General features: G+C 41.2%; 1 protein-coding gene across 3 annotated transcripts in view; it reads left to right on the top strand.

The window, feature by feature from the left end:
• Positions 1-1654: 1654 nt before the first annotated feature.
• The window catches only part of abl1 (c-abl oncogene 1, non-receptor tyrosine kinase), a 34397-nt gene continuing 12173 nt past the window's right edge, over positions 1655-23878 (top strand). For 2 of the 3 annotated variants that reach the window (XM_061699524.1, XM_061699526.1), the window contains exons 1-3: positions 1655-2148; positions 3702-4080; positions 22505-22669. In XM_061699524.1, the coding sequence (XP_061555508.1) occupies positions 3954-4080; positions 22505-22669 (292 nt within the window). In that variant the 5' untranslated portion in view covers positions 1655-2148; positions 3702-3953. Of the gene's footprint in view, positions 2149-3701; positions 4081-16811; positions 17592-22504; positions 22670-23878 lie in introns of those variants that run through there. The other variant, XM_061699525.1, reaches the window with a different exon arrangement.

Raw genomic sequence — 23878 nt, 5'->3', positions numbered from 1 at the left:
CTTTCGCCCGAAGTCAGCTGGGATAGGCTCCAAGTGCCCCGCGACCCTGAACAGGACAAGCGGTGTTGAGAATGGATGGATGTTTGGAATGTTATACACTCCTGGGCACAGTTCTGCAATGTAGTGTTTCATTTTTGTTTTTCTTTTCTCGTGCCACATTATCAAAAAGTGGCGGTATCTGTACTTCTACTTACAGTACAGGACTTTTGCCACATCTGGTAAATGTAAAATAAGGATATAGAGTCTTACACTGTTCATTGTTATTTATTGAGGAATGGACCCTCCTTTTTTCTTCCTGGTTAGCTTCCTTTCATTCTTCCTCTCTTTTGCCTACCTCTCATACATCCTCCCTTCCATCCTTCTGTACTTCCTTTCATAGATCCTTTATCCGTTCTTCCGACCTCATTTTTCCCTTCATTTCTTGCCTTCCTCCATCCTTCCTTGCATCTCTTTTTTCCTTCCTTTTCACCTTTCATTTATTTCACACTTCTGTGCTTCCTTATATCCTTTTTACTTCCATCTCCTTCATTTCCTGCCTTCTTTCCTTCATTTCAAACAACAGCTAGCTATACTACTTTAATTATTTCTGCTCTTCATTTCTCCCATCTTTACTTCCTTGCGTCCTTTTTTTCCTTTCCATTCGTCTCTATCTTTCCTTTAGTTCATACTTTCTTCCTCCCTTTTGCAGCTTTCATACCATAATTCTGTCCTTCCATCCTTTTTTCCTACCCTCATCTTTGTTTTTTGTCCTTCATTTCTTCTATCATTCCATTTGAATCTCTTCCTTGCACCCTTTTGTCTTTTCTTCAATTATTCTATTGTCTCCCTTTAGTTCAGTCTTCTTTGGACCATTTCCGTCCTTTTTAGTCCACCCTGTTTTCTGTCATTACTTTCATCTCTCCATTCTTCTTACCTACCTTCCATCCTTCATTGCACCCTTTTCCCTTCCATTTATTGTCACCCTCCTTTGTCCTTCATTTCATAGTTCCTCCATTCTTTCCATCCTCCTATTTGCTTTTAATTCAGACTTCTACCTTCAACTTTGATCCTTCTTTCCTTCCTTTCTCACCATATTTCACCCTTCAGTTTCCTTCCTTCCCACCCTTCTTTCTAACACCCCTTTTCCTTTCTACCTTCATTTCTCCCTTACTTGCACTCTTTTTTCTTCCTTCCATCATTTCCCCCTTAATTCCATCCTACCTTTGTTGCATCACTTTTGCTTTCTTTCACTTAACACCAGCATTCCTTCCTTTCATACATCCTCCAGTTCCTTCTTCCTTTTATTTCCTACTTCCATCCTACTTCCCTTCAATCCTTCCATTCATTCTTTATTCCTTTGATATATTCTTCCTCACTGCACACCAGCCATCCTTTGTAAATCAAGGAATCAAACTGGTTTAAAAAAAAAACAACTTTATTTTTGCATTTCTGTACTTTAATTACAAAGTCTGAGTACTTTTTCCACCTCTGCAAACTACAGTGAAAAGGTAAAGAAGATTTTACGTTGCTAACTTTGAAATGTTGTACTCTACTTAGGGACCCCCCCCCCCCAAAAAAAAAAAAATAAAAATTCTGGTGCACCGGCTTGAAGAATTTACGAGCCCACGCACGTACGTGACGTCACACGTGGTCCCACCCACATATTTGTGTCAACCACCTTGCGTATGGAAGTATGGCGGCCCCAGCAGCCACCCGACGACGAGCGCTCGGTCGAAAGTTCGCCGCAGCTCCCCGGAGTCTCACATGAGGGGCAATGAGTAGGCGTGTGCGACACGGCGGCTCTGCGACAGCGAAGCGGCCAGCGGCGGTCTCCACGCGGGCACGACAGACGCCGTTGGCGGCGTCCGGCTGACGGAGGAGTCGCCTGGATTTCGATTTCGCTCTCCAAGTAGATGGTGATGGGTGGGGAGAGTCGCGGAGGTTTGCCACTTAGCTCCCGGTGGCTGGAATAAAGCAAAAGTGTTGAATTTGGAGATGTTTTTGTTGAGAAAAGTGTTCGGGTGAGGACGCGGCGCCGCCGACCAACTGTTGACTGCTCCTGCGCCTTCAAAGAGGACCAGAGGCTAACGCGAGCTAGCCTCGATGGCTATCTGCACTTTTAGCTTATGTTGCTCGGCTAAACTACGGGATATAAGTTTACAACAACACGTAAGTTGCCTTTCACTGCTCTATTTGCTTCACCACGCATGTTTTTTTGGACGGGGTTTCCATACTTTGACTTGACTCGCAGCGATAACATGCTAGTCGGCAACTTTAAAGTTAGGATAACAATAGTGCTATGCTAAGTTTCTTGTAGTTTTACGCCAAGTGGGCCATAAGTAGTTATACACTTTTCAAATAAACCTATTTGAGGTAGGAAGGATGAAAGGAAGTGACAATGAAATGATGGAAGGAAAGAAAAAAAGGATAGAAGGAAAGAAAGGAAGGTTGAAACGAAGGTTAAAGGTTGGGAAAGGGAGGAAGGAAGACTGACGCAGAAAGAGGGAAAAAGAAAGATGACAAGAAGCTAGGATGGATGGTATAAATGGGAGGAAAGAAGTGAGGCTAGAATGATAGTATGAAAGTAAGAAAAAATTATTGACAGATGGAAGGATGGAACGAAGCATGGAAGGTACGAAGGAAGGGATACAATGATTGTTAGGAAGGAAGGATGGTATGAAAAGATGGAATGAGTGGAAAGAAGGGAGAGTGGTTGGGAGAAGGAAAATAAATATAGGAGGAAGGATGGTATGAAAGGAAGAAGGGAAAAAGGAAATAGATGGAGGACAAAATGGAAGTAAGGAAAAATAGAAGGAAGGTGATGATGGTAAGAAGGGAGTGAGGAAGGAAAAAGCGATTACAGGAAGCCAGGATATCTGTTATGAATGGAAGGAAGGAATAATGAAAATATGGGTTGGAGGGAAGGGTGTATGAAAGGAAGGAAGGAAAAATGGAAGGATGGATGTACTCAAGGAAAGAAGGATGAAAGGAGGGAGCAGAGAAGGTAGGAAGTGGTTTAGAAAGGGGGAAGGATGGTATGAATGGAAGGGGAGAAGGATTGTATGAAAGGAAGAAAAGGAATGGCAGGTTGTATTGAAAGGATAGAAAGGAGAGGGAGGTAGATTGGTAGGATGGAAGGAAGCTAGGATAGATGTGATGAATGAAAGGAAGAGGAGAGAACGTAGGCTGGAAGGAAGGCAAAAAAGGATGGATGGAAGGAAGGAAGGAAGAATGGAAAAATTACTAGAAGGGAAGTATGAAAGAAAGGAAAGCAAGATGCAAAGAAGGGAGAAAGCGATGACTGACGATGCTGATGTATTGATGTGATTTGCACACTGTAACTCCTGCCGATTGTTCTTATTGTGCAAGTTATGCGAATTTAATTTGGAACTATTCTACAGCTGTCTTGGCAAGGACCCCCTTGCAAAAGCAATTCAGAATCTCAATTGGACCAGTCCTCATGAAATAAAGTTGAAATAAATCAAAATTAAAATGTATGCAATGGAGGAAAGAAGGGTGGAAGGTAGGAAGGAATAAAAATGAACGATGGAAGGTTGTGGCAACCAGTCCGGCGTGCACCCGGCTTCGCACGTACCAAAGTCAGCTGGGAGAGACTCCAGCTCACCTGCGACACTAACGAGGACAAAAGCGCAATAGAAAACATATTGATGGAGGTGTGCTTAATGACACTTGAATGAAAATTGTCCTCCCATTCCCCATAGATTCCTCAAGCACCCCAATCCCATTAATGCGTGATAAAAAGAGGCACGCTGGAGTAGCTTGGACCTGCAGAACAAATCTGCATCACACCAGGAGAGGACATCCCGACCCAGGGCGAAGGACTCCTCCCGTCTCCTCCGCTGCTCAGCTCTTCTCCTCCCCTCTTCCTCCTCCTACTCCCTGCTCTCTGGCCAGTTGTCGGACGCCTGAGTCCGGCCCGCAGAGTCCCGGCTACGGCCTGGCACCCTGCCCTTATGGGGCAGCAGCCGGGGAAGTTTGCAGGGGACCAGAGGAGACCCAGTCTGCCAGCCTTCATCAAGGGTGTGAAGAGGGAGTCCACGCGCCATGGGACGCAGCCCTGCAATGTCTTTGCTGTGCACGGTAAGAACAAACGGAAGACCACCGTCGGTCTATTTATCATAATGAAGAAGCTTATCTATTAGCTGCTGAGGATTTGTAGAACCTCTAAAGTTGAACACGGTCTGTTTACTACTAGGGTTGCAAAAGACTGGAAAATGTCCGGGTAATGTCTGAAGTTAATCTAGGGAATTTTGGAAAATATACTTGACTTTTTTTTAAAATCAAATTTACAACTTTCTTCTCATAGTATTACAACGTTGTCGAAAATGATACAATTTTAATCTTGCAGATATGACCTTTTTTTTCTCAAATTTAAGTTATCAAAACAGAATGCAACTTTTTTCTCAAAAATATGACTTGACTTAAATGTTGAAAATATAGGAGTTTTTGTTCAATACTATACAACTTTGTTCTTGTAATATTACGTTTTTAAATTTGAAAGTTAACAGCTTTTTTCCTAAAATGTGCGCTGACTTAAATGTACAACTTCATTTTCATATTATTACAACTTTAATTTTGCAAATATACGACTTTTTATCTTTAAAATATACACCTTTTTATTTCAGATATGAAGTTTCCAGTAAATTTTTTTCATGGGAAGATAATCTGTGGAATTTGGGAACTATTTCAAATGGGAACATTTTCCATTGGAGTTTATGGGAATTAACTGACAATTAACTGAGAATTGAAGGTAATGTAATGGAAAAGTATCATATTCAAGACATCCTTGCCAAATGATGACGTGTGAGCATCTGGGTGTGAGTGGTGGTCTACAGCAACTCCTTGTAAGTGTTCCTTTTTTGTAGTTATGTTTAAAGTGTAAAGTCTTCTCTGTACTCCCTGTAAGTGTTTTCATTTTTTATTTGTTATTTTCACAACTTTAAAACCGGTCCCAGGTAGCTTGAAAGTGGCTCTGAATCTTCACCTAGCCTAGCTGATCGAGTCATGGGTGGAGGAAATGGTTTGTGTGCGTGTGTGTGTGAGTGTGTGTGTTAGTGAGTGTGTGTGTGAGATGGCGTTGTGCAACTCTTTGTCCCACATGCGTCTCGATCACTTTATGTAGATGAGGCTCATTGGAATTGATTTCATCTGTGCTCTTGTGATTAGGAAGCAGACTTCCTTCAATTCGAGTCAGTGGGTAGTTGCTGCTTGATTGCGTTAAGCTCAGGCCATTGATCCTGTGGCGGAGGACACCTCGTGAGAAAGTAGAGATGTTGCAAAAACGACGCAGAGTGACAGCAGTTGAACATGTACGGGCAGCTCCCGATTTAGTCAAAATCCCAAAGAGTCTTGTGTGCTCGGGCTGTGCACCGTATGGTTGGTCAAATAGACACAGCTGTCTGTGAAAGCATATCATAGTAATATTACAACTTTAATCTTGAAAATATATACATTTTATTTCAAATGTACGATCATGTTCTCATAAACGTATGATTTTAATCTCAAATATGCTCATCATATTGTGACTTTAATCTTGAAGAGATACAGATTTTTTTTCCCTCAAAAAAATTTACAACTTTTTTTCTGGAAAATGTACTCGTTTTCCTCAGTTTAAACATCTCATCAATCTTTAATCTTTAATCTACTGCTCTTTTTTCCCCTCCTTAAATACTCAACCATTCATGGAAATATACAACTTTTTGTTGTAGTATTATAACTTCAATGTCGAAATTAAGATTTTAAACTAATTTAAAAAATTTACTTAAATAAAGCTAGACTTTTAAATAACGTTTAAATAAATATACAACTAAAAATATGCGACTTTTTATCTGAAATGAGTTATCCAAAACAGTACATGACTTTATTCTTGAAAATGAGTTTTTGTGAATTATGACTTTAATTTCAAATATATTACTTTTTTCTTGTAAATGACAACTTTATTCTTGAAAATATTGTACTTTTTTTGCAAAAATATACGACTTGATTGTTGTAGTACTATGACTTTAATTTTGAAAATTCCTAAAACCTACAATCCCCCCACCCCAAAATTTTTACTCGTAATAATACAACTTTAATATAAAATCTGCTACTTTTTTCTTAAATACACAATTTTTAAAAAAATAACTTTTTTCTTCTAATGTTACGAATTGAATTTTGAAAATATTCCTGTTTTCTAACAAATATATAACTTTAAAATCATATTTATGCTTTTTTAAAAATTAAAATGTAGGTACCTTTTCTCTAAAACATACACTTAAAAAATACGTCGTCATTCTCATAACATTACTGCTTAATCTCCAAAATATCTTTAATGTAAAAAAAAAATCCACAACTTTGTTTTTCTCAAAAAATAACTAACTTTTTGAGTAATTTATAATTTTATTACGACTTTAATCTAAAAAATTTACAACTTTTTATCTTGAAAATATCCAACATCCCCCGTTAAAAAAAAAAAAAAATCTGTAACTTTCTTTGACGTAAATCTCATGCTACAATCGGTGGGCCTCTTAATCCTTTGCACCATTATACCAGATCCGTGCCATCCATGTGGCCTGCAAACTGATAAGTTTACCAAATGTGTGTAGAGCTATGATTGCCTTGGCGGGGAATAGTCTCCACTGCCTCTTGTATAAGGTGGAAGGGGGGGCTGATGTTGGACAGGACAGGGAAGGTCAGAAAAATAGAGCGAGCGCATTTGCTGGTAAATGGATCGAATTTGGCGCGGGGTCAGCGACAGTGACGCTGTTTGTTTTCCCCCTCTAGTCCCCGTGACGAGCCGCTTGGACTGTCCTGGGGGGGATGTGAGTCACAGTGCAAGTGGAGGGCATTGTCAACACATTATTTGACTTTGTCTGCGTGTATGTTTTTCTTTTCTTTTTTTGCGCGCGTGTGTGTGTGAGGCGGCGGCGTGCTGCTGCTCCACAGGCAGGTTGAGACCTCTTGCCTTTCAGCTGCCTGGGAGCTAGGCGGAGCAGGCAAGCAATGACCTGTCTTGTGCCGCCATCTCATCGATGCGGTTAATTGCAGATAGCTGAATATACTGTGACAAGGTACACTGAATGTGACTGATTTTGGAGCAGATTACAAGCTGCACTTGACCTCCATGTAGTTAACCATACAGTTGTGCCTTGACTTACGAGTTTAATTTGTTCCGTGACCATGCTTGCAACTGAAAACACTATGAATGAATGAAATGAATGCAAATGCCATTACAGTAATACGTTACGGCACCACAAAATACACCAACAAAAATGTTTGGTCTATATACCTCTGATCTACCATATTCTACACTTATGCATAGTCTTGTAATTGAGATTAATTGAGAAGTTAATTACTCATTTTGCTGTCATTTACCCAAATGATAAGGCTGGACTGGAGGCTGTGGCATTGCTCGCCTTAATGGCGCCCTGTGCGAGGTCCCCTCGGTGGCCGTCATCAAAGGGGGGAGAAGGGTGCTGACGAATATTTATGACCATCCTGTGCCGCTCCAAATGCTAAGTGCGAGACAATTTTAAATAACAATTGAATTACTTGGTGAATATAGTTATTAATGGGAGTGCCGCTCTGTGCGGTAGCACACGTCCCGATTGCCAATTTCTGTCACTGACTGGAGGTCATTTTAACTTTATGTTGGGATTTTGAGAATCTTGCCCCCTGGTGGTGTTTTTGAAGGGCCACTTACTGTTAATTTTTGGATGACTATTCAGGATTATAGTGACAGTTACTTCAGAAAGTGTGCATTTTTAAAAGAAATTTACAAGACTAAGACGGGAAAGAAAATAATAAATTGATCAAAGTAAGGGCAGTTCATTTATTTCAGTAATTATATTAGCTTCACTACACACAGAAGGAAATATTTCATTTTTTTTTTTTTTTTTTTTTTTTAGAATAATTTTGATGGTTGTAGCCTCGAGCGGAGCACAGTCTGCCTCAAGTACCGGGTTTCTGGGTTCGAATCTCGACTCTGGCCTTCCTGTGTGGAGTTGCATGTTCTCCATGTGGCTGCTTGGTTTTCCTCCAGGTGCTCCTTCCATGCATGTTAGCTTCATTTAAGAATTATCCAAAGTGTAGGTGTGAATGTAGATGGCACATCCCATCGGTGACATCCTTTGATTTGATTTTCTCCCCTCCCACGGTAGCTGCATTCTAGTGCCTGTTTTAGTGTGTAACTGGCTCTTTCTTGGCTGGAACCCATGGAATCTATACAGTCTAGACACCAAATATCCTTCTATGATCCCCTGGGTCCTCAAGATTGTGTTTATGTGTATGTGCATGTTGTTGATACGTGTACGCCCATGCAGCAGAGGCCTGGGAGTAATGCTCGTACAGGCCAGCTGTTGAGAGATAGAAGCTGTCCCATAGTGGCTCGCCCCCTTGTTATGGGCCAAGCAAGTCCTAATGGACAGGCACAGATTATCAATTGTTTGCCCCTCTCTCATCAAACCTTGTCCACCTGGAAGGAAGTCGGACGCTTACTCGTGACCGCTTAAAACAGGTGCGTGACTTCGTAAATCGTCAGCGTCAAAGTGGCTGAATGCCAGCTATGTGGTGGGGACAAATGCTGACTTGATGGCGCTTTCCCTCCATTAATCAGCACATAATGACATCACATTTCCCCCCAGACATAGACCTGATGTAATTTGAAGATTTTGAAAAGATATTTGGAAAATGTTTGCTACAGTGGAACTGCAATTCATTGCGGAACACTTTGCGACCAACAATTTGTTGGTATTATGAAACATAGGTTCCCACAGGAAATAGTGGAACTAGAAGTGAAGCCGTGGCACTTATTAAACCTCTATTTGTTCAGAAAAAAGTTTGAAGTAGCATTTTAACATTCTTAACAGGAGTGCAACAATACATGTATATATGCAATTTAATTTTTTACCTCATCAAATTCTGACCGCGACATTCTGCGTACAACTACTCGTAGCGCACATCCACAAAACTGCCCCTCCCACATTCATTCAGACCAAGCTGCTGAGACGGAAGCTACATGCGAAGCTAGCTGTTGCATCATGCCTAATGCCTTAAATGTACCTGAAATTGAAGCTCCTCTACCATCTTTCACATCTGGCTTTTGGCGTTTGACCAACAGATGGCAAGCGCGTCGCGGACAAAAGCACAACAATATGTTGCAAGTGTCACACATTGCTGAACTACATCGGTGGAAATACAACAAACATGACAAAAAAATTTCATCAGCCCGATGCAAAAACAAGTGCAACCAGACAAAAACAAGAAGCACGCATGCTAACAATTTACACTGCAAACATAGAAACCACTGTGTGCATTTCACAGTTCAAACTTTGCAGCAGAAAATGTGTCAAGGATAGCAGCACCAGAAACAATAAATTTTTCATTTGATATTTCTTAATAGTCTTAAATAATTTCACACCATAGAACAATGATTCTAAAAATGTTTTCATGTCAGGGATTGGGTGTTTGTTTTGTATTCTGCCGAGAATAGAAAATACAGCATCAATGACCCCCAAATACAGTACTGTATTTGGTTCATACTGTGTTCTTAGAATGTTTCAAAAATAATGATTGTTTCATAATATGTTTAGGGAGCCATTTCTTTTTAATATATAGTCTGCTGCTCAGAACGCATCACAGATGAGTGATTTTTCAGATGCATTTAGTTTATTATTATTTTTAAAAGGTACTGTTTGTTTTATATGGTGCTAACTTGTAAGTATGCGCAGCACAACATGAGGCTGGCATAGCTGCACCAGAAACTATTTTTTACTGAGAAATAAGTACTTTAACTATTGTACTCCATTTTTATTTACATTATACTGTGATACCATGAGACCACAATATTTTTGGTCACGGTTTTCATACTGTCAGAATCTGTTACCGGCTCATGCCTTCTCATATTTGCCTTTGGCCATGCAGCACTGAGTAGCCAAGATCAAGACGCATGTGGCTAATTAGGTTCAATTTCTGGTCCTCTGGTAATCCTCTCACTTTCTCATTGCTGTTGCCGGTACCTTGTGGTGTGGTGGCATCACAAAAAGCCAAAGAAAAATAACACCCTTGTGGAAGTCGAGACCTTGGCATAAAATATGCCAAGGTCTCGAATTTAATGTGACTTGAAAATTTGGTCGACTTCAGGGGCGTTTGACTTTCTATTGTATGCATTCCCTAAGAACCTTGTGTTCACTGGAGGAGGTAACACTCTTACGCAATCAAAGCAGCATTCTTTTTCTAAGTGTTAACTTGTTAACCATAAAATTTTTCTGTCAGGCGTCAGTGTATGAAAAATGTGTTATGTGCTGGGTCTGCTTGTAGCGGGTGCACCCAAGGGAACCAAAACAAACATGCTTGTTTTAATGCACATTCTAATTTGCCCACACCATGAATGGTGGCCTTCTATGAGTCAGCGTTGTGATTGACTGGCGGTTGGCCCAAGTGGTACTAGCTCGCTAGCAGCAAACTCCACACGTAAGAAAGAAGAGCTAAAACAGGGTACACATATACTGATAATGGGGCCTAATTTTAGCATTTTTCACCCCCTTTCTTTCAAAATCTGAATTATCGGTTATCTCGGATTAACCTGAGCGATTTTTTTTTTTTTTTTTTTCCCCTCCGTCTCCAATGTTCTCAGAAAACATTTTAATCATTTTTAACATTTTTAACATCATAATCGATGTTTATTTATTTATTTGAGAGACCTCACACATGAAGAGGAACTGTGGCTCTTGTTATCGTAGGACTTATTATGAAAGAGGTCTACACGTGCTCAGTTTTCCTGTGATTCATTTGCATGTTGCGCCAGAGGTGTGTTGTGCAACGATAACTACGCTGTAGAGAGAATGGAATAAAAGCGGTGGAGATGCATCTGCATTACTCTCTCTCTTTCCTCCCATTTATTTTTGTCTGTCTCTTAATATATTTTATGTCATTTTGCAGTTTTTCCACACCAAACATTTGAGCACCCCCCCCCCCCCCCCTCTCCCCCCACAACATGCATTGTTTTGCTCACAACAATTTGAAGATGTAGGCATGTCGGTTTCACACAAACACTAGAGAATCTTGCCAACATCTGTACGGCTTGTGTTGGAGCATCTGACCTTGTGATTATCGCTGTTTGTTTGCTATTTATTAGTTTTTTTTTTTTAAAAGAAAAAAAATACTGATTCCTGAATGTCTTGTGTGGCCACCCGCCTGCTTTCCCCACCATATGGTTTGCACATTTCGCAAGAAAATCAAGCAGCCATCGGCACTACATACATGCGTGCAACTTGTTTGCAGCCATACACAACACAATTGTGGTCTTAGTGTAAACATTCATCCTGTCTTGGTTTCTGTGTTGACCACATTTTTTGTAGTCGCCACATAGTGATTCTGTGAGGCAGGTTTTGCTTTTTACAACCCTCTGACATGAATGCGTTGCTTCTTTACTGTTTTTTGTTTTGATCCTGGCACTTGACTCTCCTGGAATAGAAAATATGCTCCTTTGTGCCAACAATATGAGTCAAATTGAGTAATACAACTGAAAACGACTTGATTACAACCTTTGACATGCTTTAGGCTGGTTTGCATGTTTTTGGCCCTTTTATCCTGGGCTTTGAGAAATGAGCAACATTTCTGATTAATCACCTGGTTCTTGTCACCCTATTTAAAATAACTTACAAAAATCTCATCTGGTTTTATCGAGCCCAGTTTTGTCTGCACTGGCGATTGCCCCAATAGTAAACTGACAGTCAATAAGTCCCCTCGCAAGAAAGGGAGTTGGGCTGGAGAGAACCTGAGACTGCCTGAGCTAATACATACCAGTGTGCATTAAGAAAGGCATTTCATTATAAAGCGCATGATCACATTGGCTATAGTTTAGTAGCCCATTACCAGCACGAACGGATGCTAAAGGAATTAACCTTGAACGGGGGTTGCCAAAGTTTTGTTCCTAAGTGTCTGTTCTCCCTGTGGAAAGCTCTTGAGTGAGGAATTATGTGCAACCCAAAACCTCTTGATCTCATCTGATTGTGAGCCATGGAGGCATTTTTCACAGTCATAAGTAAACAGGCAATCACACCATATAAATCCATGGTACCTCTGTTAGTTTCTGATAAGTGATACCTTGACTTATGAGTGGCCCATTCAAGGCCAGCCATTTTAAAAGCAGAGTTCCCCACACGGCGGCACGGCGGCCGACTGGTTAGAGCGTCAGCCTCACAGTTCTGAGGTGCGGGGTTCAATCCCCGTCCCCCCCTATGTGGAATTTGCATGTTCTCCCCGTGCCTGCGTGGGTTTTCTCCGGGTACTCCGGATTCCTCCCACATCCCAAAAACATGCATTAATTGGAGACTCTAAATTGCCCGTAGGCATGACTGTGAGTGCGAATGGTTGTTTGTTTCTATGTGCCCTGCGATTGGCTGGCAACCAGTTCAGGGTGTACCCCACCTCCTGCCCGATGACAGCTGGGATAGGCTCCAGCACGCCCGCGACCCTAGTGAGGAGAAGCGGCTCAGAAAATGGATGGATGGATGGATGGATGGAGTTCTCCACAATGCCAGCCGTTTTAGAGCATTTTGACTCTTCGTTCAAGACCCACAAAATATTATGTTCTTCGACAATACATCATAACTACCAAATGAAAGAGTGGGCTTTCACCAGGAAAAAAAAAAAGTTTTCTAGCTTTTTCTGTTCTTTAGTAATCAGCAGTAAACCATGGTTTGGTTTCACCAAAAATGCTTGCTTCTGACTGGTAAGTGAAGAAAACAAGCTTTTTGTGAAAAGAAACAGGTCAAGCATAACATAACACAGACTTTGACACTAATATTTTTTGCTGTTGTGACACCTCAAACTATAAAACAAAAAAAATACGACTACTCTGTTTATACAATACATATACATACTCTGTTCAAGTGTGAGGCGCCTTGTCCGACTTCCGTGTTGGCATTTCTCTCCCTTATAATCGACGTGATAGGGCGAGATTCACCCTCTAACCTTTATCTTCCAACTCAAAAGTTGTGCTGATTTCCAATCCAAAGTCATGCAACACTGCAATCCACTGTCATTTGTTCGTCATTATAGTTAAATACAAGATTGAATTTCACAGACAAGCTAGGCAAGACAACACTCTCTTCCACGCCTACCCACTGAAAAACGTACATGATGAATATATTGGTCGGTGGCAGTAAATGCTTGGATTCCAGTTGAAATTTTGTAAAAAAAAAAAAAAAAAAAAAACATTTTTAGGCGCTGGAACAAATTAATGGCATTCCAAGTTCAGATCAGTTGAGAAAATTGATACATAAAATATGAGTAAATTGTGTTACGAGCTTGGTCACGGAACAAATTAAACTTGTAAGTCAAGGTACCACTGTATTTCACTACTCTTATTGCAAATCAGTGTAGTATAGAATCATGGACGACCGACACGGCTTCGGCTCTCTCCCTCGCTCCTCTGTAATTAGGTTTGCTCAGCTTATAGTGCAATAAATCTTGTTCACTGACGGACAGGAGCGATGCCAAGTGCAGTCTGCTGTACGTTTCCAGCGCTGTGAGACGGTGTAGTTAGTGCGTGTCTTTGTCAGTGGAGCGGGGTATAACTGCATTACTAATTTGTCACGAACCAAACCAGAGAAGACTTTTATAGAGCTTACCTTCATATCAACCCTGACATTTGTTACATTTTTATCGTGGCATATAAAAAAATAAAAGCAATGCCCAGTTTGTAATTGATAGTTGGGGAATAAAATCTGGCAGCCTGAGAGCCAGCTTGTATTTATTCGCTTGCGTATACATGGTAGCCATGTGGGAACTGTTAGAGGAACACCAAGATGGCTTCTTTCATTGATTGAGAATTTTTTTTAATGTTAATTTCACGTGGCATGTGTTTTGCTCTAAAGAATCTAACACTGAATGCATTAGTAGGACAAGTTTTATAAGAGTTACGAGCCGTCGATTGGCAAATTTTTATGGTTTGTCTTTCAAAAATTGGAGTTAAGCGCAAGCTTCCGATACACTGCCGCTCGAGTTAGGTGTGGAAAAACGGAGCAATTAAAGTACTGTAATGGCCACACATGTGGGCAAGGAGAACTGCAGTCACCGATGCATTATCAGCCGTTTATTGACCTGGACAAACAATCAACCACATATAAAAAATATCAATGTAATCACAAGGAGCTGCTGTAGGCCACAGCTCACACCGAGACGCTCACACTGAACTATAACCAGCCAAGCCAATTTCAGGTCCTGACATCACTTGATAGGCCACGCCCCTTAAAGGCACAAAAATACTACAATACCTACAGTAATTACATGTTATTAACCAAATTTATTTCTTTATATTACCTTTTTTGAGGTTTTCATACACTATAGTGCTATTTGTGTGTTTTTTAGACATGCTTGGCAAATAAAGATGATTCTGATTGTCTTTGTTTCAAACGTAAAAATGAATGAATGAATGAATGAATGAATAAATTTGGTTGGATGCGGTGGTTGGAGGCGCCATAGGCACAGAATGGCAGCCACACTTCAGGCAGACTGCCCCAGGGCAGCTGTGGCTACACTAGTAGCTTATCATCACCAGATGTGACTGTTGAATGAATGAATAATGTGTGCAATTGTAAAGAGTCTTTGAGTGCTTTGAAAAGTGCTGGAAAGTCGTATGTATTATTATTATTATTATTATTATAGGAGTAAATTAAATCACATCTAGGCCATAAATATAAAACAATCAAATGGATAACAGTAATTCCGTCTGTAACCGAGCATAACTGATGACATTCTATCACCGCTGCCCACTAGTTCTTTGCGTGCCGTCCGTGACCTCGAAACCATTTATGTTTGTATCATTGTAAACCAAGGAGCCCCTGCCATCCGTTGAGTCCCGTATCCAAGCAAGCCAAGTGAATGGCACCGTTGCTCCACAAGATCAGCAAACATCTGCCCTCGGCATGCCGTAATGCGTTTACATTTTTCACTCGCTCTGCACTGCATCACGCACATGCTCCGTTGCTCTGATTGCCTCCAATAGGCTTGTCTTAAGGTTTATCCAAATGCGTACAGAGGCATTTCTGTCAGCCTGCAGTCTGTTGAAAAGGCAACATGGAAAATGGAAAATGGACTGAGCTGTCCCAGACCCGTTGAGCACTGCTCTGGTGTTGCCAGGCTTAACATATGGAAGGAAGAATTTCAGCTTGCATACAGAATACAGTCACCAGTGGAGAGCTATGAGCTTCTCAGTCACTGCAGATCAATCTTGAGGCCAGTTTGGCGAGGCGTTCCGCCACTGGAACTTCAAACGACTTTTGAAAGAATAGTGGTTATCCCTCCATTTTGGAGCTTTACGTTTTTACGTCCTGAGCGTCAGAAAAGTTCCAGAAAATGTTTGGCCTGTTGGTGGATGTACGTCAGTGCACCGTGCAATGCACTAGCTTGATTATAAATCACATTATTCCCCCTATGATCTCACTTGCAAACAATGTGCTTCATGTTCCTCCATCTGCAACGACCCCCCCCCCCCCCCCCCCCCCCCACCCTTTCTTTTTTCCACCTTGGTTTTATTGCCCCTTTTTCCTTCATCATCTCATCTCCACAAGCCTATATAGCACTGTGGTAAATTAATGGGCTGTAAGAGAAGGCCTGCATTTTCCCAAAAATTTTTTTTTGGTGGGGGCTTAGTGTAAGCGAGGAATACAAATATTTGCCATACCGGCGCTGCAACAATAACGAAGGGTCTCATGGCTAAATATCTACTGTAAGGCTACAAACATTGAGGTGCCAAGACAAGAGAGTTTATAATGTGCCAGTTTGGAATATCAAGTCACAATTAGATACTCTGCATAAATCAAGTTGGACCCTTTTCCTGTTTCCATTCTTGTCTTGTATTTTTGTTCTTTGTCCTCTACGCTGCACATAAATCAGTTCTATCTAAAGAAACATCTGTTTAATGTTGTCCGCTCCTTGTGGTACAAAAGGAGATGAAGAATGAGTCTTAAGCGATATCTTAACAATTCAGTACTATATTGTTGTCAGTCTTTACACGTTTTTAGCACTTCCCTTCAAACATATTTAATGTATTAAGAAGCAAAACACGACAATGAGTTTAATTCAACTTTAAGAACTGCTAGTTTAAAGCATGTGGAAGGGGTAAAACGATATAAAAAGAAAATGGTCCCTATGTTGCAAATTTTCACCTATTGCGGGTGGATCTGGGATATGTATCCCCTGTGATAAACAGTGGTTCACTGTAATGGCAAAAATAGTTTTCGAAATCAACTAACATCGCAGATTGCGTTCCACAATTAGCATAAGTGCGTCTGAATTCTTAATTATTGCTTTGAATGTTTATATTTTGGATAGATTGTGCACAGTTGTACGAGTGCAACCTTGAATTATGGAGCGTTTGGAGAGACAGCTGAAGGAAGACAGAAGAAAGAGATTAAACATGTGTTGCGAGTGCTCTGCTCCTGCCAAGGATTAGGCCGTCCTTCCTCATATGGTCAAACCACTGCGGCTGTCCCCAAATTCCCTGACTGACGTGTTTGAAAAGATAAAGTTTCTCCCCTTGCTCAAGTTCATTCGCTAACGCCAAAAGAGTGGCTGAACCTATTGTAGTTTATTTGTTCGCCACTACTGATTGTCTTTTAATAAGCCCTGAGCTCTGTCCAGCACTAATTCCTTAACCTGCAAACATTCCAGAATGGAGCAGGAGCGCATGGCCGCGAAGAAAAGTGTGGAGTGTGGTTGGGGGTTGGGGGGGGGGGGGGGGTGTTGAAGGGAAGGAGGAGCTTCTTGTAAGCATCGGATGACTTCAGCAGAAGGAAAACATGAAACCTCTGTGGAGAATCTCAACTTTTTAACGACAACTCTGGAACTGTCATTTCTTGCCTCACTATGAATTGTGTTTTTTCAGCGACTATTAGCTTCTTTAGCTCTGTGTGTGTGCATGTAGTCTTTCGCTCTCATTGTGTATGTGTGTGTGTTGCTGGAGGTGGGAGGGCTCAGCTGATGTCATCGAGTGCAGCGGGCCGATCCTGAAAGAAGAGGCCCTTTGTTGGCAGCCGTAAGCACTAACTCGTCCCTGTGCCTCGGCTCGGCACTTGCGCACGGGGGACAGCAGAGAGAGGAATGGCACCACCGAGACGGACCGCCTGCCCACGCAACTGACACAGTCACGAACCCCCGAGACAGATCACGGACATGTCCCCTGCTCTTTTCGGATCAAATCATACGGAAAACGGAGCTAACCAGAATCGCAGGAGGAGGAGGGGGGGACATGGAGATGCTACTTAAAGAAAGTTTTTAGTCTTTTTCTTTTTGTTCCACAAAGTGGACGACGACCAGGATTGATGTTAAAGAACACCAGTAAAGAAGATCAGTGCATTCAAACACCCGTTCTGGATTCATTCTCTCTTCTTCTTCTTTTTTTTTTTTTTTGCCAGTTTTTTTTTTAAACTTTATTTGAAACATTCCCGTGTTAGGACGTAAAAAGGCCGGGAATAAGTCTAATTTTAAGCAGCGTTTCCAAGCGGGAAGGGAAAGAAAGCAAATGAAAATGTTGGAGATTTGCCTGAAATTGGTGGGGTGTAAATCTAAGAAAGGGCTCTCGTCGTCCTCGAGCTGCTACTTGGAAGGTAAGCACACCTCAAGCTCTTTTGTTAGTGATCTTTACTATGAACATATTCAAGGGAAGAGATGCTTGAAAGGGAGGAAAGCCAGAGTGGCTTGCAACCACACAAGGATTTTGGCTTTGTGGAAATTACGGAATGGGGAGGGGAAACGCAGCTCAGGGGAGGTGAGGGAGGCCAGACACACTGGCTAGCGGCGCAGGGAAGAAGTGGAAAAAGAGAGAATACACGGAAATCTGACTCCCCGGCTGTGTCCCACTTTACTGTTGTATATGAGGAAAGTGTATCTTATCTCTAATCTGCACTCCACACTAAATCTTCATGACTACTTTCATAATCCAATTAGAAGTTACAGGAGAGTGTGGTCTTTGTTCCCCATGACTTCTTAGACTGTGTTCAACACTGGTTCCTGAAGTGAGTACTGTAACTGATTTAACCATGGCTAATAAAGCACATAAGGAATTGGAGGAAAACCAGGGCACACACACCAGTCTTTAAATAGATGTAAAATCATCATTGTGACTGTTTTGTGTTGGAAGAAAACCTCATGCCAGCCAAACATTGTGCAACCAAATGATTTAATCATCAGCACGATGCATCCACCCCCGAATCTGGACCATCTGGATAAAGAACATTCCATTAAGAATTATGACCCGACCTGAACTTCTTCATTCTAGATTGGAAAATTGCAAGTAATGGAACAATTTGAATATTCCAATGATCAATCTCTGAGTTTGGGAATCTGACAAAATGTACTTCCCCAACGATAAAAAAGAAAAGAAAAAAGTGCTTAATTGTTACATTTCATTTTTATTTTGGAGATGGAAGACTCTCTCTCTGAATGTTCTGAACTTCGTTTTCCATCCCAGCATCGTATTGAGATGATATATATACACGCCTGGACTGCATTTATGTCGCTCAATTTTTCAGTTTTCTTATTCTTTAGACAGCAAACTAGTTTACAATGAATCAGCAGCACCTCTAGTGGGCACTAATGCTTAGCATGTCTGGTAACTACATTGTGTTTGCTAGATCTTGTCATTTTTATTGTGGTGAAAGACTTGCGAGACACATCTTATAACAAAACATCCAATACAACCATGTTGCTTATTTAGTTATGTCCAGCAACAGTGCAAGCTTCAGCGAGCTCCCCGATTGCTCTTCGGTTTCACATCACATCACATCACATCACAATCACAGAGACCATGGCTCGGCCGACTCAGACTGCGGGATTTTAGCCTCGTTATAGGCCAAATTTGCTGTCACAGGCGATTTCCCAGTTCGAAATTGGCATATTTTATCTTGAACGGCAAAACTGTGACATAATCCACGAACCACGAATTGGCCCTACGTCGCAAAAAATTAAAAGTCAAGCCTGTTTGATTTATTTATTTTTTAAAATCTGTGGAGTGTTACATATCAATGAGCATTTATTTGCATGTACAAACCAATTTACCAAAACTTTAGACCATGAATCCACAGAACACCGGCATAACATTTACGTTCAAAGTTTAGTGCTAGCGCTAGCTACGTCCTGTTGTGTTGCCTGCTCGCTAGCAGTATTAAAAGTATGTTAATATTACCACAAGGCAGCGCCCCGTGAAGAACAGACAGCCCAAAACGGCCACTCCGGAGCACCCATGGACGACACCTTACATGTTTTTTATTTTTTTTTTTATTTTATTTTTGTTCTTTTTTTTTTTTAAACACAATACATTGCTGCAATCATGGTTGTTGTTGCCGCCATGGTAATGGTTGCATCCGTAATCAAATTTGTAGTATCTTGTAGTCTGTGTTGTCATTGAAGTATTGAACATGTTTAACATGTATTTTCCAAAGAAGATCGTGTAGGGGAAAAAAAAATCACTCTTAGTTCACCCCACCTCATTGAAAAGTGGAGGGATGTTCAAATACGGCCATATTATCGGTATGTGTCTACCCCACTTCTGGTCAAGTAGTGTGCTGCATTTTGCCTCATTTCAAGATACAATTAACAATCCAGTTCCACATAGAGTTCTTAATGAGCATTTAATCGATTATGGTGCCCATCCGTGGAATGAACACTTAGCAGCTTTCATGGTTTCCCTCTCTTAAACCACGAATTTGTTTCCAAGTACTGTGGTCTTTGAAGGGGTGCGTGTTTTGCATCATCGTGTGAGTATTATGCGCAAGACACACACACACACACACACACACACACTTAATCATCTCGTTGTCATCTCAGCAACGTGGCCAGAACATGCTGTAATTTCTCCCACTGAAGTGACTCTGGAAGGGCTGCAGTCATCTTTTTCTGTTTGTTGTCGCTCCATTTCTTGTTCCTTTACCCGCATGATTTTCCATTTTTAAAATGGGTTTTAGTTTGAGTGGGCGTCATCTCGCTCGGTGTGTCGGTGAGTTGTCACCCTCTCACAAAGGCCTGTGGTATTTGTGCCGCCTTAAGTGGATGTGTGGGACAGAGGCCGCCCACACACTTTCAGTCCAGGCCAAACTCTGGCCATAAAGAATGTTTTGCCTCCTCTAAGTCTGCCTCCTTACCCCATTGTGCTCTTTTATCTCTTGATCTCGACGGTGAAGGAAGCATTTGACTTCTTACGACCTCTGCTGTTTTTCCGAGCAATGGTTTGCATTTCCAGCTGTCCATTTGTTTGCAGGAAGCTTGAAAGACAAACATACTTCATTTTGTTTGTGAATGGCTTTGCATTGTCTTTTATAGGTAGAGTGGAACTTCTAAAGCAGGGTACATACATACAGTGTAATACAGACAAATTATCCTTGGGTGTGTTGAGAGTGTTTTTTTCTCTCCTCGATCTGTTCGTGGCTGACGATCATAAACGTTAAAAATGTTGAATATTTACGATCACAAATCCTTAGGTGTTTTGTCAACAGTAAGTAATGTGAAATGAAATGATATCCAAGCCATAAAAAGATTAACAGCTGAGGAAGAAGCGGATTACTAAAGAGAGAGGACATGGGCTAGAATAAAGTGTGTGGACATTTTAAAGGAGTCTCGTTGACTCCATTCATTCGAACGTAGCCAGCTAGGTACATACCGCTCGTGTACATTTTGGTCACAAGCTTTGCTTTTTCATCCACAGACGCATGATACATTATGAATATAGTTAAGTATTGATGTAAAACACGATTTTATCCTTGATATACGACTTGTATGGCTTTGGGCGCAGTTGCGGCCTGTTGGTGTCTCGTTCGCTTAAAACCCGGAAATGTATTGTTGGCATGAGTGAAATCTTATGCGCATTTTGATTGGCTGCGACGGTCAGTGCCGGCGCTAGAAATTTTGAATCGCAACAAAACCAGTGGGAGACTGATCGGCCATTCATGAAAAAAACATGAAAATCGCCTCTTCTCCTCGCGCACTGAACGAGGCAAATGCTGCAGGATCTGTTTGTTGACGTGCTGATTGATTGTCTGGCTGACATGGAACCTTACTGACATCTTAAACTTTTCAACAATGACTAATTTTCAGTTGATCTGAACATTTCGTTGTCTTGGTTTTGAGGAGCTTGTGAGTCCGTCCATCCATCCATTTTCTTTACCGCTTATCCTCACTAGGGTCGCGGACTGCTGGAGCCTATCCCAGCTACTTTCGGGCAGGAGTCGGGGTACACCCTGAACCGGTCGCCAGTCCCCAAGCAAAAATCCTGAGTTGCTTTATCCTAGCTGACTGAAGTCACAACTGATATTTGGAGTTCCATATCTTAACAGCCACACAGTAGTAGCATCCTGCATGCTTAGTCAGTTCTCTTAATCATTGTGCTTTCCCCGCCGAGTCAAGGTTATCGTACTTTGACAGAAACCTTTTGTGAATAAGAAGCTTTTCTTTTGTCTTTTTCTTTCTTTTTCTTTTTTTTTACGACAATGCTGCAATGTTTTTGGCCCATCTTAACATAAACTGTCAAGAATTGTATTCAAGTCATCTGCATGCCATTTTGCATTATGAAACACAATATAGCCTTCTGTCCTTCCATTACAAACGTGGTGGGAAAAAAAGAAACTTCCCTGGAATTTTGATTATGCACATGCATGACTGCCTCCTTTTGTCTTGAGTAGCCTTGAGGTGAAATCATAGCCTTGCTGTCGAGTTCATGCTGCGTGTGTGTCTGTGTGTGTGTGTGTGTGTGTGTGTGTGTGTGTATAAAAGCCACTATCGCTTCTGCTATTCAAGTTTGGCCTCAAGAACACACAAAAAAAAAGTTAATTCATTGAGGTTACCAAAGTGCTTTGGTTCTTTTTCTGTTCATTTCTAGAGCTGTTACGCTTGTAGCAGAAAGAATGCATGTGTGTTGTTGGGGGTAGGTGTTAACGTTCTTTCAGAACATATGTGACAACAGCTGCGGACGTTTTGGCCAAACTGCTGTTCAGACTCCTCCTGCCATTGACTTTCTGCCACATTTTCACATTTTAAATTTACTGCAGTCAGTCGTTGTTCTGTAATTTGTTTGATTCAGGCTAGCCTTCCCTGTCATCATCATAACTCAGAAGATAAGAGAGTGGTGCCGAGATGCATTCTCACGGTCTGATGTGTGCTAGTTGTTCAGGTAGGAAATGAAAACTAAGCGGGGATAATCCAGGAAATGAAAAACTATGGGGACAGACGGCCATACTGCAAGTCAAGTGAGCACGTGTATTGCTCCAAACTGCACGTGGGATTGTACAGCAGGGAAAGGAGAGCGGAATAATTGAGGTTATACATGGAAACTCCTAACGTTTTGCTACACGTGCAAAGCAGTATGGGAAAACGAGTGTTACAATGTTCCTGCATACCAAACATGCCTACCGATCTCTTCCTGCTTGGTTGGATTTCCTCACATTCTTGTCAACTTCCACGTGTACTAAAATGTATTTTATTTATTTATTTATTGAGTTATTTATTTATTTATTTTTTGTTACCGCCCCAGAAGCTCTTCAGAGACCAGACTTTGAGGGTCAAGGTCTGACCGAAGCAGCCCGCTGGAACTCCAAAGAGAACCTGTTGGCTGGACCCAGCGAAAATGACCCCAACCTCTTTGTGGCGCTGTATGATTTTGTGGCCAGTGGTGACAACACGCTCAGCATTACTAAAGGTAAAGGCAGAAATGAACATTTTGCAACATTTAACAACATGAATTCAAATTACTGATCAGTATAGAGCGTATGGTATAGTAATCCGGCTACTTGAAGATTTGAAATTGGAAATGTATCGATTAATATTTGCAAATTCCCTCACTATATTGCGGCATGTAACGTACCAGGGATTGTTTTTTTTTTTTAATTGATTTTATTATTTGGGAGCGCTGTAAACCCTGAGCTTTGCTGGGCAGTACATGGAGACACCGAACTAACCAGACTGTGTATGTTAGTCTGAACACTGTAGTGTAAGGCTAACGCAGTAGTAAAGACATTAATTGCAGTAAATATTTCTATAAAAAAGGCTACTTGGCCATGAATGTAAAACAAGCAAATGAAAAACACCAAGTACAGCAGTAACTGTGCACACCAGTCAAGTCTCCTCTTTAGTCTGTAAAATGCATGCTCACATTGCTCATGCTCAGTAGGGTTAAACTTTGAAGATGGACTTGGCCCAATGGTTCACAGTACCTCCGTCAGTTGTTTGTTTTGGGGATGGTGGGGGCGTCCCGACAAATATTAATATTATTAAACTGTGCCAACCATTGCTCATGCTCAGTAGGGTTAAACTTTGAAGATGGACTTGGCCCAAAGGTTCGCAGTACCTCCGTCAGTTGTTTGTTTTGGGGATGGTGGGGGCGCCCCGACAAATATTAAATTATTAAACTGTGCAAACTAATTTAACGCGCACCCTTTGTAACCTTAAAATGAAATTTACACTTTGGAAATTCCAGGTGACAACCTATTAAATATTTCTGAACAATACATAGGGGTTGCGTCGTAACCATTAAACGTCATACACGATATCATCATCAAGTTTTGTATTGTTCCAGGTAAGTACACATACTTTAAATTTTGTTACATATATATTTATTTGTGTGTTAAAAGTGATTAGAGTGTGGGATGGTACTTTCTGGAGAAAACAATATAAGAATATTCAGGTATTTGCAGATTTTCACTTAATGCTTTTTTTTTTTTTTTTTTATATAAATGTGTTTTTTTTTTAACCTCACCGAAAAGATGATGGCTTTACTGTAAAACATTATACAGATGGCCTCAAATCATACGGACAATCTGCTTATGTGCTTCCCCTCCTGTCTCCTTCTGTTTTGTGTCTTTCACTCCCACTCTCACTTCCTCACTTGGGTTCCTCTTTTGCCGGAAGA

This window comes from Phycodurus eques, chromosome 15, assembly GCF_024500275.1.
Source record: "Phycodurus eques isolate BA_2022a chromosome 15, UOR_Pequ_1.1, whole genome shotgun sequence".
Taxonomy (NCBI): domain Eukaryota; kingdom Metazoa; phylum Chordata; class Actinopteri; order Syngnathiformes; family Syngnathidae; genus Phycodurus; species Phycodurus eques.
The sequence above is the reverse complement of the archived record's forward strand: the minus strand, read 5'-3'. Positions and strand labels throughout refer to the sequence as shown.